Here is a 15194-nt window from a genome sequence, read left to right on the forward strand (position 1 = left end):
TAGCTTAGATCTTTGCCTTACATGCCTGCCTCTGTAATTGCTAATGCTGGTTGCTTTCTGTACTTGTTGGCTCTTCAGAGTCGAGGGAGACAACATTGAGAGGCAACAGGGATTAGAGTTGCCTGTGGCAGGATAGGCCAGGATTTGATCTACCCAGGAGCTAGAAACCTTCTCTGGTGGCACTGCTGTAATTTCTCAGATGGGAGGAAATTAGCTAATTTTTATCAGGTTGGAATACTGCACTTCATATCTCACTTCACAAAATAAAATACACAAATATATAGAAATGTAATAGTGAAGTCCTTTCGGAATGAATAGGATTTTCAGTACTGTATTAATTAAAATGGTTTTGTGCTTAGTGGAAGTTGGACCTTTCTGGTCTGGCACTCTTGGAACCTCACTGGTCCCGGATAAGGGATTTTGCCAGATCATTTCTGGCCCGCCAGCCCGAGCCCGACCACTGCCCTCCCAGCTGGCTCCCCCCTCGCTGGCCCCACTGCTCTGCCAGTCCCTAGTGCGCAACCAGGCAGCCCCGTCACCTCTGTGCACCGGACTCCTGCTGTTGCATCCGGTTCCTGCTGCTGCGTTGGCAGTCCCACTGCTTCTGTTCACCCGACTCCCACTGCCATGTCAGGCAGCCCTGCTGCCTTTGCATTCACCAGGCTCCTGCTGTAACTCTCAGCAGCCCTACTGCCTCTGCATGCTGGGTTCCCAGTGCAGAGCCTGGCTCCTGCTGCTGCTCCAGGTGGCCCCCCAGCCTCTGTACTGGGCTCCTGCTTCTGTGCATGGGGCTCCTGAAGCCCTGCCGGAAAGCCCCGCTGCCCTGTTGCTAATCCTCCACTGCGACGCTGTGGTCATTAGCTTATATGACATGAAATATCGTTGCCTGGGCCAATGCCTCCTTATCAAAGATTCAACTCTTCTAGAGCAAATACCTCATTGTTTCAGGCTTAGGTCTATATATAGCAACAAATGTAGCTGTCTTCTGTTGAAATGTTCTTAAAAGATCACTTGTGAACTGAGTCAGTTTATTTTCAAGATCACTTTTCATCAGAGTTAATTTCCATATTTTGGTAAGTGGTCAAGTGGTCAAGATCTGTGCTTCTGTGGAAGAGGCGCGGGATCTGGGACAGGGGTGGCGTGTAGAAGGGAGCTTCGGATAGAGGATTGGAGTGCAGGAGAGAGCGTGGGATATGAGAGGCAGGTTAGATGAAGGAGGGAGTTATAATCTGGGGCAGGGACTTGGGGTGCAGGGTCCAGGAGGGATTATGGGCACATAAGAGGATTGTGGCATGGGGGAGCAGTTTAGGAGGGGGTGCAAGATCTGTGAGGGAGTGGTGACCTGGAAGAAGGGGAGAAAGCGGGTGCAGAGAGTTTGGGTGGTGGCCTAGGGCAGGTAGTTGCAGGGGAGGGAGGGGATAGGGTGCAAGAGGCAGGCTGTGGCTGGGAGGTGCTTACCTAGGTGGCTCCCAGCCAGCAGCTCTGCAGCCTCCCAACCCATGGGCTGCTCGATGTGGCTCTGCTCTGGCACAGGGAGGGAAGGCTGAGTAAGGGAGGGAGCAGGCTTCATTCTCTGCTGCTGCCTTCAGCAGAGTTTCTCAGCTCCTATTGGCCGGAAGCTGACCAATGGGAGCTTGGAGATTTTGCTAGGGGGCAGGGACAGCGCACATAGCTTTTTCCTCCCTGCTCAGCCTGCTCTTCAGTGCTGCTGCCCCTGCTCTGTAGTAAGGGTGCTGGTGTGGTGGTGGTGTCCTGCTAGCTGCCTCTTGCCCACCTCTGTGCTAGGCAGACAAGAATTTATACCAGCAGAGAATTTGACTCAGTAACTGCCATACAGATGTTACTTACCTCATTAGTTCTAATGATCATGGCAACAGTCAATATGAGGTGAAATTTGGAGCTTTGTTGTTTGCCTTTTGGTACTTAGGTCTAGTTTCTACTGCCCTCGCTCACATGGCATTAATATTTTACTTTGAATATGGGCTGCAGCTAAATATACTGTGAAATTGTATTAATTTGGTGATTCTGAACTTGGGTACCTAAATACCTTCTATGAGTAATTTATGACAAACCTGGATAAATCTATTGGAAAAAACAAAGTACATAAAATAAGTTGCTACGAACAATTGTTTCTTAAAGTATCAAGTACTTTGTTGACATTTCAAAACCACTAGTTCACCAGAAGCTTGTTAATCCTGAAAAAGTGGTACATTCAATTTTATGTCAAAACATCTGTTTCTGTATAACTTTCTGTGGTGTTAGTGTATGTATGTGAATTTGGCCAGCTCAGCTGCTTGGCTGTATGATGGCCCTTCAGTTAGTCATTGAAAGGAACCAATCTTTTGATGTTAACTGTCAACTGATTTATATTGTACACATAGTAGCACTTTAACTTACTTGATGAAAAGCCCATCAATAAAATACATTACATCATCTGAAATGTAGCTTTGCCTCATTCCTCTTCAGTTACCTGAAAGCATAAATTAAATATTAATATTTCAACTTTGCTAGCTTTGAAGGGTATAAGCAAAATGTTTGATGGATTTAGTCATCCTTGTTTGAGGAAGTGGGAAGAAGAGGAAATACAGTAAGGTGACTACAAGGGCAGGAAAAGGGTTTATGATTCTTGTATAAAGAGATTCTGAACAGCACTTTTTATTATTTGTTTCTTCCTAACCTTAGAAATAGTAAGTATGTCCACTAGGAATGTGAGTAGTGGACTAGTCGGCTAAATCGATAAGTCTAGGTTTATCAGTTAATCTAGCTGACTACTCGCTCCCCCTCTTGCTGCCTATGTATCAGAGGCAATAAGGCTGGGGAAGCAGGAGCCGATGCGGTGGGAAGCTGGCTTAATAGTCAGTCCTCCCCCTCTCCCCAGCACCATCTCCATGGTGCCGCCTCCCCGCCACTGCGCTGCTGCCTCAGAGGCAGGAGCATGGAGAGGAGAGGAAGCAGCCTCTGCTCCACCCCCTTACTATATTTAAAATGCAGAGGTAGGTGCCGGACCAAGCGTGAGCTGGGACAGAACCAGGCTGCCTTCCCTTATCGACTAACTGAGTAGTCAATAAAAATTCTATTGGCTACTTGATTAGCCAGTTAACTGCATCTTAACATCCCTAATGTGAACTAGGAATCTCCTCTGTTAGAGGATTTAAGAGTATAGGGAGGATTTTAATCTTAGAAACGGTACTTTTAACCCTTTATTGAATAGACAATGTTAGAACTTGAACAAAATTATCTTCCCTTCCAACTGTTTTTAAGGTACAAAGCTTAAGGTTTTAAACAGTCAGAATAAGAATACAGTTCTGTCACAAACCGGTTTTACTGCCTTTCTCTTGTGATGTGGTTATAATTCTGCGGATTCTCAGTGGCCTATACAGTTTTAGTTTGCCTACCACATACAGTATATGGAACCAGTTGCAAGATCTCAGATGCTTGTTGAGTAAACAGTGTGAGTTTCTAAAGTAATGAAGTTAAAACACCAGCAGAAAAATCCAACATTCATGGCATTCTTTATTAGATGTTAAATATCAGTTAATTGAGTAGAGTAACCTCATGAATTCTTATCAGTTACTCAACTATTCTGTAGTCCCCAGGGGCAGGGGCAGTCTGCTCTGGCCCCACTCCCAAGGAGCCCCCTGCCACTCTGGGCTGCTGCCTCTGTATCAGAGGCAGCAGCGTGGGGTACCAGGCAGGAACTGGTTCGTAAGGGGAGCTAGTTTCAAAACCAGCTCCCCTTGTGAATCGACTGCCTGTTGCCTCTGATACAGTTCCGGTGTGAGCTGGAACTGAGCCGGGCTGCCTACTTGCCTGGCTCCTAATACACTTTAAATGCAGAGCCGCAGCGGGGCTAGGTCCTGGGCCTGGCATAAGCAAGGACTGAGACAGGCTGCTAGCACAGTGGTGCTCAACCATTTTTCATTCGTGACCCCCAGAACTGGGAAGATTTTTGTTGAGCCCAAAAAAAACTCCAAAACACCGAAAACATTTTGTTGTGGCCTCTTGTTGCGTGTTCAAAAGTCGGAAGTGGAAAAAATTTGTACATATTTGTTAAGAATAACGAAACAAAAAATATAGTTTACAATAAAGTTTTTGATAACATGCAAAATTGGTTTTTATACTTTTTTTTATTTATATGTTTTAATCCCTATAGAACTCAGTGCAACTTTTCTACCATTCAAAAAACGATAATGGGCTACTGTTTTTCTAAATTTTGTTCCTCCACTTTCCCGAGCAATGCATTTTTTAAACAAAGCATTGATTTTGCTAAGGTACATTTGAAAGGTTTTGTTTTCTCCTGTGAAAGCATTTGATTTTTTTTTCATTTTTCAGTCGTTATTTAACCTGCTGGAATTTCGAAGACTAGTTCTGAACTACAACCCACCTGCAAGCACTCAAGATTTGCCTCGAAACCAAAAGGTAAAATCAGAAACATGAGTTTCCAGTGACTAATGTGGCATTTCTGTAGTAACTCAATTTCATCTGTATCTGAATTCTAATTTTTGTTAACTTCAAAGACACTAAATATATTAACTTTGCAATTTGTAGGAAGGGGTGATTGGAGGTATTGTAAATTCATGGTAGACTATAGGACTGTGAATATAGGGTTTTGTTGATAGTTTTACACTTGGAAGGCTTCAATAGCATAGTTATGCAAACATACTATACTGTCAAAACAGAATGGATGCAGCTTATAGCAGGAAAATTGCACTTGTTATTACTAGTTTTCCACCAACTTGTGTAAAATAAAGTTAGACTGGCAAAAACATAGTTTTGCCAATATCACTGCATCTATACTAAGGAATTTTACTAGCACAGATGTATAAGTCACAAATTATGTTTCATCACACCCCTAATTAATATAGTTATGCCAGCAACAGTTTTGTAGCCTAGACCTAGGCACACTCATTGTTTATTGGGCATGATTTTCCCAGGTGTTAATTAGCTAAAGATCCTCTTTTGACATTAAGTACTGTACTATTAAAACTTTCACAACATAATTGGGAGGAAGGTTGATTTTGTGCCTGTGGCTCTAGAATGGGACTCAGGGTTGATTTCCTAGCTATGCCTTGGATTTCCTGTGTGACTGTGGGTGAATTACTTAATCTCTCTCTGACTCAGCCTATGGTTTAACAAAATAGAGATAATAGTAATTTCCTCACTCATGGGTGTGTTTGAGAGGATAGATTCACAGGTACTTAGGATGCTCAGTTTCCACAACAGTATAAAATGGGGGCAAGTGAAATCTGCTGATGTGTCTGGCCTGATTTTTTTTTTTTTTTTTATACGTTAGGTCAGTGGCTCCCAATGTTTTTGAGGATATGGATGCCTTTTCAATCTAGTAAAATTTTATGGATTCCCCTCTGACTCCTCCCCGCCCCCAAACAATATAGCTGTGCCTGCAGCTTGCACGTCTCTCAGCCCATGCTGCTTCCCGAGTGGCGTCCTTCAGCCCACTGGGGAACGAGCATGGGCTGACGGACATGCTGGCTGCCACTCTGAGGGTATGTCTACACTAGCCCCCTAGTTTGAACTTAGTTTGAGTTAACGTTTGACTGCCGCGTGTAGCCGCGGGCAGTTAGTTCGGACTAAGGGGATTTAAAAATGGTGCCCGGATGGGAAGATGCAAATAAAGCCTGGGATATTTAAATCCCGGGCTTCATTTGCAACTTCGAATGCCTACATTAGCCTCCCTAGTTCGAACTAGGGGGCTAGTGTAGACATACCCTGAGAGGCTCCGTGCTGGCAGCCAGCACGTCCTTCAACCCGCGTTGCTTTCCAAGCCGCAGGAAGAACATAGGTTGGAGAACTAGCTGTCTACATGAGGCTCCGCGTGGACCCTCTTCAGTACTGCCGCGGACAACCATTTGGTTAGCTCATGGTGTGTCTGTGAGTCATTTGAGTGAGACCAGAAGATGGCACATAGCTGGTACGATGTAGGCTGTAGTAGGAACTTACTAAAACAGGGAAGGGATTAAGGTATGCTATTGGATCTCATAGCAACATAGCTTTCCACAGCCAGATAGCTGTCCTGAAATATTGGTTTGCGTTGCATATTACTCATTGATCTCTATCTAGCATCTTAACATTGGTTACACCACCTGACTTAGTGGTTGCTACGCATACTCTTGAGTTCCTTGACCTGGTCTTCTGGCACTTAAAATATAGTTGGCTTATTACATAGCATAAAGTAAATATTCTTAATAGAATTTTTGCTATTGAAGAAAAGTCCCCTAGACGTGGATTGACACTTAATATCATACAGAATCCATTTCCAAACAGACCTCATCAGACTAATGATGCATGAAATGACACAATGTCAGCCAAACGTAAGGGCTTGAATGAAGGCATCTTTGCAGCTGGGATATTGGAGATTCAGATTGGGTTGGTGAGAACATCCTTAGTAAGGGTCTAGATTTTCCTTCTATGTTTAATGATAACTTGTGTTTTATAACCATCCCAAATAGAATGAGTAACATAACTGATTTACATGTATCTCTTTATCACTAGAAAATGGCTACCTCTGTGCTAACATAGGGTATGTCTACACTACCCCGCTAGTTCGAACTAGCGGGGTAATGTATGCATACCGCACTTGCTAATGAAGCCCGGGATTTGAATTTCCCGGGCTTCATTAGCATAAGCGGGGAGCCGCCATTTTTAAATCCCCGCTGCTTCGAACCCCGTGTAGCGCGGCTACACGGGGCTCGAACTAGGTAGTTCGGACTAGGGTCCTATTCCGAACTACCGTTACTCCTCGTGAAACGAGGTGTACCGGTAGTTCGGAATAGGCACCCTAGTCCGAACTACCTAGGCCGAGCCCCGTGTAGCCGCGCTACACGGGGTTCGAAGCAGCGGGGATTTAAAAATGGCGGCTCCCCGCTTATGCTAATGAAGCCCGGGAAATTCAAATCCCGGGCTTCATTAGCAAGTGCGGTATGCATACATTACCCTCCTAGTTCGAACTAGGAGGGTAGTGTAGACATACCCATACTGCTTGTTCTGGTAGCAGGGAAATAATGTCAAGTGAAGGGACCATATCCAACTGAAACTTCAGGGAAACAGAAAAATTACTGGTTAGAATGTGGACAAATATCAGAGCAAAGACCCTTGCTTTTAGCATGTATCTTCACTAGGAAAAAGTGTCCTTTAAATTTGTATTAGCTAACAAGGTAACTGAAGCCATGTATACACCAACACTTATGTCAGCAACACTTTTGTTATTCGGGGTGTGAAAAAACACATCCCTGAGTGTTATAAATTTTGCTGGCATAAGCACTCTTGTGCAATGCTGTATTAGCAGGAAGAAGCGCTCTCTTGTCAGCATAGTTACCGCTGCTCATTGAGCTGGTTTTATTATGTCAGTGGGAAAGCTCCTTCCCATTGGCATAATGCAGCTACATAACCACTTTTGCAGCAGCACAGCTTTATTGGTGCAACTATGCCACTTTAAGATGGCAAGTGTACAGATGCCCTAAAGCAAGGTAGGTAAAATCTTAGTGAAATATGGCATGGTATGGTTTTAACATGAGAACAGTTGAACTAAACCGTTTATCTTCATTATGATTGTATCTTGTGTTAGCTAACAAATGTTAGCTATCATAAGTGAAGAATGCATCTTTTTTCCATGACTGCAAGAAAAAGGCCTAAATGCCCACAAATTTTGAATATCTTTGTTTTATGTCTCATTAAGCTCAGATGGATTGAGGGTAGGTTTGGGGTGACAGGAAATCTATATTTTAATTTTGGCTTTGCTATTGATTTTCTTTGGATGGATGTGCTTAGAAAAGTTACTTAACTTTGTTTTAAACTCTTCCTACTGGTGAGAGAGCTACAGTATTTAAAGGGAATTCTGTGCTAATCTCTACCATAGACAATACCATTTCCTGCAGCGGTGAACTGTTTCTTCAACACTGCCCCCTGTCCTGAAATTTAACTGGTCAGTTTAGTAAACACATAAAGAAGTGAATTGGCACCAGGCAACTTGTGCATAGTCAAGGAGTTGTTCAATTCGTCCATTATTATTGATAGAAATGTAGCCGTGTTAGTCTGGGGTAGTTGAAGCAAAATGCAGGACAATGTAGCACTTTAAAGACTAACAAGATGGTTTATTAGATGATGCGCTTTCGTGGGCCAGACCCACTTCCTCAGATCAAATAGTGGAAGAAAGTAGTCACAACCATATATACCAAAGGATACAATTTAAAAAAATGAACAAATATGAAAAGGACAAATCACATTGCAGAACAGAAGGGGGATGCGGGGGGGTGGGAAGGGGGAGGAAGGAAGGTAAGTGTCTGTGAATTGCTGATATTAAAGGTAGGGAGAGTGGGATGTTTGTGAGTTAATGGTATTACAGGTGATAATTGGGGAAACTGTCTTGGTAATGGGTGAGAAAGTTCAAAGACTTGTTAAGTCCTTGTTGATAAGTGTCGAATTTTAACATGAATGACAGTTCAGAGGATTCCCTTTCAAGTGCAGATGTGAAAGGTCTTTGTAGCAGAATGCAGGTGGCTAAGTCATTTAGAGAGTGTCCTTTCTGGTTAAAGTGGCAAGAAACTGTTTTCTCTTTGTGATCTTGTCTGATATCTGTTTTGTGGGCATTAATCCTTTGGCGAAGTGTCTGAGATGTTTGTCCAATGTACATAGCAGACGGACACTTTCGGCACATGATAGCGTAGATTATATTTCTGGATGCGCAGGAATATGTGTTCTTGATCTTATAACTCACTTGGTTAGGTCCAATAATGGTATCAGCAGAATGAATATGTGGACAAAGCTGGCAACGGGGTTTGTTGCAAGGGAAGGTACCAAGGTTGGTATTAGTGTGGTATGTCCTGTGGTGGTTGGTAAGAATCATCTTGAGGTTAGGTGGTTGTCTATAGGAGACTATGGGTCTGTCTCCCAGAGCCTCTTTGAGTATGGTATCCTGTTCCAATATAGGCTGTAGTTTATTGATAATGTGTTGGACAGGTTTAAGATGACATCACCTACAACCCCCAACTTAAACCTGTCCAACACATTATCAATAAACTACAGCCTATATTGGAACAGGATACCATACTCAAAGAGGCTCTGGGAGACAGACCCATAGTCTCCTATAGACAACCACCTAACCTCAAGATGATTCTTACCAACCACCACAGGACATACCACACTAATACCAACCCTGGTACCTTCCCTTGCAACAAACCCCGTTGCCAGCTTTGTCCACATATTCATTCTGCTGATACCATTATTGGACCTAACCAAGTGAGTTATAAGATCAAGAACACATATTCCTGCGCATCCAGAAATATAATCTACGCTATCATGTGCCGAAAGTGTCCGTCTGCTATGTACATTGGACAAACATCTCAGACACTTCGCCAAAGGATTAATGCCCACAAAACAGATATCAGACAAGATCACAAAGAGAAAACAGTTTCTTGCCACTTTAACCAGAAAGGACACTCTCTAAATGACTTAGCCACCTGCATTCTGCTACAAAGACCTTTCACATCTGCACTTGAAAGGGAATCCTCTGAACTGTCATTCATGTTAAAATTCGACACTTATCAACAAGGACTTAACAAGTCTTTGAACTTTCTCACCCATTACCAAGACAGTTTCCCCAATTATCACCTGTAATACCATTAACTCACAAACATCCCACTCTCCCTACCTTTAATATCAGCAATTCACAGACACTTACCTTCCTTCCTCCCCCTTCCCACCCCCCCGCATCCCCCTTCTGTTCTGCAATGTGATTTGTCCTTTTCATATTTGTTCATTTTTAAAAATTGTATCCTTTGGTATATATGGTTGTGACTACTTTCTTCCACTATTTGATCTGAGGAAGTGGGTCTGGCCCACGAAAGCTCATCATCTAATAAACCATCTTGTTAGTCTTTAAAGTGCTACATTGTCCTGCATTTTGCTTCCATTATTATTGTCATAGTTTTGTTTACCACTATTTCCACTGCTTACTGGGCTTTTAAAAGGCATTTAGGAGTAAATTAGAGCTAAATAGCAGCACAGAACACTGAGAGCCAGGACTGGCAGCTGTAAACAAACTTTATGGAGCTGCAGGAAACTTGATCACACCCATACGTGGACATCCGGCTAACTAAAAACATTCCAGACCATGGATGTTGCCAGATCAGAGAATACCAGAATAGAGAAGTTCATCCTATGCCATATTTTGGCCTATACGATAGGACATGCTATTACAGATTATAAAAGGGGACATTATTATAATCTAAAATCTGTATTTGTGGGAGCACATATTTGAATTTAAAACTAAAGCAAACAAAGTAGTGATACTGATGGTCATATTTACACAAAGTACACATTTTCAGGTGTACAAATGGTAGGAAGAAGCACACTGGGGTAATCAAAATAAATTAATATCTTATTTAAATGTCTCAGCATAATTTGAAAATGTGTGGTAGTTCAATTTTAATCTAAATCTTACAGTGCACTACATTATAAATACAGTTATTTGTGTAAAACTAGTTTATTTCAACATAACTCCTGGTAGGGTACATTACTTGAATTTTATGAAGTGCTTTAGACAATATTATATACAAATTATTTTTTGTTAAATGTTTTCTAAATAGTTTTTTGATACCTCAAATTTCTTTTTCTTTGTAGATACAGACTCATTAAAAGTGAGTTTACACTGTGCTAAATGAACTTTGTCTCATAGAACAGTGAATGTCTATCTTTTTCTAATGCAAAATTCTTTTGTGGGCCTGTATTTATAATATTATGAAGCATATAGTATTTGCTAGAAGATTCTACTTTGTTTATTGGTCAGGTGTTACTAATTATTTGTGTCATGTTAGCTCCTAGAAATTCTTCTCACTGTGTTTATGAACATTATGAAACAATGGTTTCTGTTTCAAAGAGCTTACAGTTTGCCCTCTGTTCTGCACAAGCTTATGCACACTGAGTTCCTCTTAAAATAACAGGAGATATTCCATTTGCCTAAAGTTAAATTCTGCAAAGATTCAGGCATATGTTTGAGTCCTGTGTCATAAGCGCACAATCTGCTGTCTGTATGAGTACCCCTAACAAGTCAGAAGTAGGCTTGAGATGAACACTTCAGTTAGTTCTAAAGTTCTTCAGAATGCTAGAATTTTCAGACAGTGCTAGCCTTTTCCTCCCCAATGATTTCCCAGAACATACTGTATGCAGTTTGTTCTAAAACATAAACTATGACAAGATGAACATTAAAATGGGAAATTCTTGGTAGAAGAATACCTCTATAAAATCTGCAATTCCATACTGATCTATTTAAGACACTAAAATGGGAGAAAACTGAATAGTTATGAACACCTAAATAAAGATCTGATTTAAATTTAAAAAGCCAGTTTTTAAATTTTAAAAATCATTGCTTTTATAGTAGATGAAACAAAGATTCTATGCACATTGCTCTTTTGGACTTTTTTTGTGTTGAAGTAGTCTGGAAGAGCAGGTAAGCCTACCTGGAGGTCTAAACGAGTATGAAAGATATTTAACATGCATGCAGAATATTTTCATAGTTATTCCTCCTTTAAAAATAGTGTGGCATGATTTTTATATAGATAGCATTCCATAGAACTACGTAAACAAGTCTGTTCTTTGTTTGATTAGACTATGCAATTATTTGTCAGAAAGCAATCAATGCCAGTTTGACTAGAAACTTGACATCTGTACAATGTTAGGGTGTTACTACATTTAATTTGTTTGGAATAAATAATCTTTTTGTCTGTCTTAATCGATTTGCCTCATTCATGAGTACTATCAGTTGTCCTTTCAGGAGCCAGAAAGGTTGGCTAATGTTGTACAGTACCTGTGTCCATTTTGTTCCCTGTAAATTGTGTGCTTCGTGGCCATTCAGGAGAGATCCATACGACACCCAGCTGAGTAGCAGAGTACTCACAGCTAGGTTTTTGTTTTATCTGGTGGTGTACATTCGCACATACCCTGGTGCACATAAAAATTATTCTGCACACCGATGGAAAAGAATTGAATCTCAACATTTACTGTTCTCAATAGTCTGCCACTAATTACCACAAAAAAATAAAATCAAGCATATTTATAATATTAAACACAACCCCAGGCTTCTACTACTTACATTCTTCTGCCATGCGCAACGTGTGAAGGTTAAATAATAGTTGTCTAAAATCTAATTTCTAAGGGCTTGTCTGCACTTGAAGTGCAGCAGTGGCACAACTTCACCACTTCTAGCACTTAGTGAAAGATGTTGGCTACACTGATGGAGAGCTTCTCCAACTCCCTGAAAGGTATACCAGGCATTCAGTTGCTGTAACTGCATTACCTAGCGTATGAATTATCCACACCTCTGATTGACATAGCTATGCCAAGGTAAGTTCATAGTGTAGACCAGGGCTTATTTTCATTACTCAAGTTTGACTGCATTTTTTTGTTGGGGTGCCTTTTTTCTTGGTCCACATAACATAGCACAAGTCAAATAAAGGTCATGTGGCATAACATGAGCAATGGATGAGTAAGTTTGCTAATTACATGGTAGCAGTCTGAATATTAGTATGTGTGTAATATTCTCCCAGTTCCTACACTGTCTTTATAATTATAAGACTGACAAAGTACTTCATGTAAAATTGTTGGATGTTTGTTTATATTCTTTTTAAATACAGGAACATAGGAATTTGCCTTTCATGCGTGAGTTGAGGTATCTGTTTGCACTTCTCGTTGGTTCAAAAAGAAAATATGTGGATCCCTCTAGAGCAGTTGAAATTCTTAAAGATGCATTCAAATCAAATGATTCTCAGCAGGTAACATTTCTAATATTTATGTTTAAACTGAATCTCTTCCTTATGGTCTCTGCACAGTTACAAGAATTTAGCCTAAATAAAAAGGAAAATATACTCTATTCATAGTTGCTAATAATAGAGATTTCTAATTCTGCTTTATTCACTTGATTGTTATTCTCATGCAATTTTGTCAGATGTCTTTAGAGTCCTGCTGTCATACACAAGGTATAAATCTATTTTCCAAATGGAAGTAGGTGTATGGCTGAATATTCCTAACATAATCCATGCTTTTAGATGAACCTTCTTTCCCCTCCCCAAGCAAAAAAGCAACAACTTCAAAGCTGTGGTAACTAGTACTTAAAGATTTTTTTATTCAATCTATATTCTTGAGTTCCAGTCTCTGTAAGATTCAGAAGTTAAATGGAGTTAATGGGAAGTGGATTAGAGCTCTGAGTGGGACTCTTTTTAATCCCACGATATGTAATCCTACCTCCTTCCGCTATTATAGCAGTGGGTTCTGCGGGACCCACGGGATATTGGTCACACTTCAGGTCTCTCTACACCAGAGCTACTCAACTTTGGGAGCCCACGGGCTACAATGATACTCAGAGCACATGCCGAGGGCCACAATTAAAGTGTAGTTGCATATACATGGAAATATATGCAAAGAGCTTCTTTCAGACAATGCCTCGGAGCTCCCAGCACCTCTTCCATGGGAGGGGCTAGAAATGCTGACGCCCTATACCCATCTGTTCCAGCAAGCCTGTCCACTTGCATTTTTCAGTGCTCATCCCGCCTGAGAGACGCCTCGCCGTTGAGGAGCATGTTCCCAGTGGAGATCATGTTCAAAGGATCCCACATGTGGGCTGCATGTTGAGCCCTGCATAAACCCAAACTGCACCGTGGGCCGCAAACAAATGGGCCGTGGGCTGCATGTGGCCCGTGGGCTGAGTGTTGAGTAGTCCTGTTCTGCACAGTGCCATACTAGACTCTTCAGCACATCTCATTTATTGTGGTTGGCATACTGGTTCCCTAGATTAGGGGGAAGAGGCTAGATATTTATTCTTTTGGCGAGTTTAGATGCGTTGTTTTGTTTGGTTTAAATCATAGATGCTATTTTACTGTTTGTTTCTACTTAAATCTATCATTTTGTTGATATGGACTTAGCTAAATCATTTGCTTAGGTTCAGTGTTCTTGTGGATCGCATCAGTTGTCACATGCCATGGATCAAAGGACTTAGAGATATATTGGAACACTTAGGTGCATGAGGTCTGCCAAGGCAAGACTAGAAAACTGTTGTAGCATGGCCTTGGAACACTTCAATTTTGGACTCCTTGTCAGTGTGGATGCCACTATGCTGTACTTAGCATTCAAGAACACACACATAATTATGTAATTGTTTGTTTTCTTAACAGCAAGATGTGAGTGAATTCACTCATAAACTACTAGACTGGTTAGAAGATGCCTTCCAAATTAAAGCTGAAGAGGAGAGGTAAAGGATTTTTAATGTGCAAAAGTGTACCTTCATATAATTTCTATCCTAAAGAACGTTTAAAGTGATTTTTAAAAGACAGCTGATTCCTCTGTCCTGTCCATCAACTAGTGGTCCATATTATGAAAATGAATATTTAAAAAGGAGGTAACTTGGATCCTGTCTACACCGAAAGAAATAATAAGTGCAGCTCGGATAGTAGTAACTGTTGTAAGTTATGACTCAGGAATTTTTATCACTTGTTCTCTAATCCTGTTCAGAAGCATTGTTCATCTTTGCATTGAACATTTTTATCGTTCAGGCATAGATGCAAATTGGCTATTTTAGGGAATGTAAATTGTTAGGGTGGATAAAAGAATCAGTGAACATTAAATGTCAATGAGAATTTTCTTGTTCTAACTACTGTTACAGCCCAGTCCAGTTCCCAGTGAAAAGGCTTCTGTTGAACTCAATGACAATTGAATCTGACTTTAACTTTAGGGCTTATTTGATTTCTTGTTAGTACTGCTCCGTTCCCTTCTTTGTAAAAAAAACCACATATCTTGTTGCTGGGACAGATAGCTTTTAACTGAAGTATAGGAAGTTGATTTTTCCTGATTTAGATAGTTCCTTCTAGGAACTGTCAATAAGATTTATATATTTATTTAAACTTTATTTATTTTAGCTATCTTATTTTTTTCATTTTAGGAAACAGAGAATTCAGTAGGAAAATAGCAAAATATTAAAGAATTAAAATTCATCAGTTGAATTTTCTTTTTAAAGAAAAATTATTTTTAAATAGAGTAGTTTAAATACTTCAGAAATGTCTAATTTATTCTTACAAAAAATAATTATTCACTGTCAATGAGCATCTGTACATTCTTTTGAACAATTAAATAATTTAGGAAGGTGGTGGAGGGAATATTGTTATGGATGTGTACTAGTAATCTTGTATATTGAC

General features: G+C 40.7%; 1 protein-coding gene across 4 annotated transcripts in view; it reads left to right on the forward strand.

Moving 5' to 3' along the window:
* USP25 (ubiquitin specific peptidase 25) overlaps nucleotides 1-15194 on the forward strand; it is a 135621-nt gene that overhangs the window by 68335 nt on the left and 52092 nt on the right. For all 4 annotated transcript variants that reach the window (XM_075909861.2, XM_075909871.2, XM_075909879.2 and 1 more), the window contains 3 exons: nucleotides 4333-4419; nucleotides 12645-12782; nucleotides 14178-14254. In XM_075909861.2, the coding sequence (XP_075765976.2) occupies nucleotides 4333-4419; nucleotides 12645-12782; nucleotides 14178-14254 (302 nt within the window). The remainder of the gene's footprint in view (nucleotides 1-4332; nucleotides 4420-12644; nucleotides 12783-14177; nucleotides 14255-15194) is intronic.

The sequence above is a fragment of the Pelodiscus sinensis genome, chromosome 1 (assembly GCF_052426305.1).
Source record: "Pelodiscus sinensis isolate ZL-2025 chromosome 1, ASM5242630v1, whole genome shotgun sequence".
NCBI lineage: Eukaryota > Metazoa > Chordata > Testudines > Trionychidae > Pelodiscus > Pelodiscus sinensis.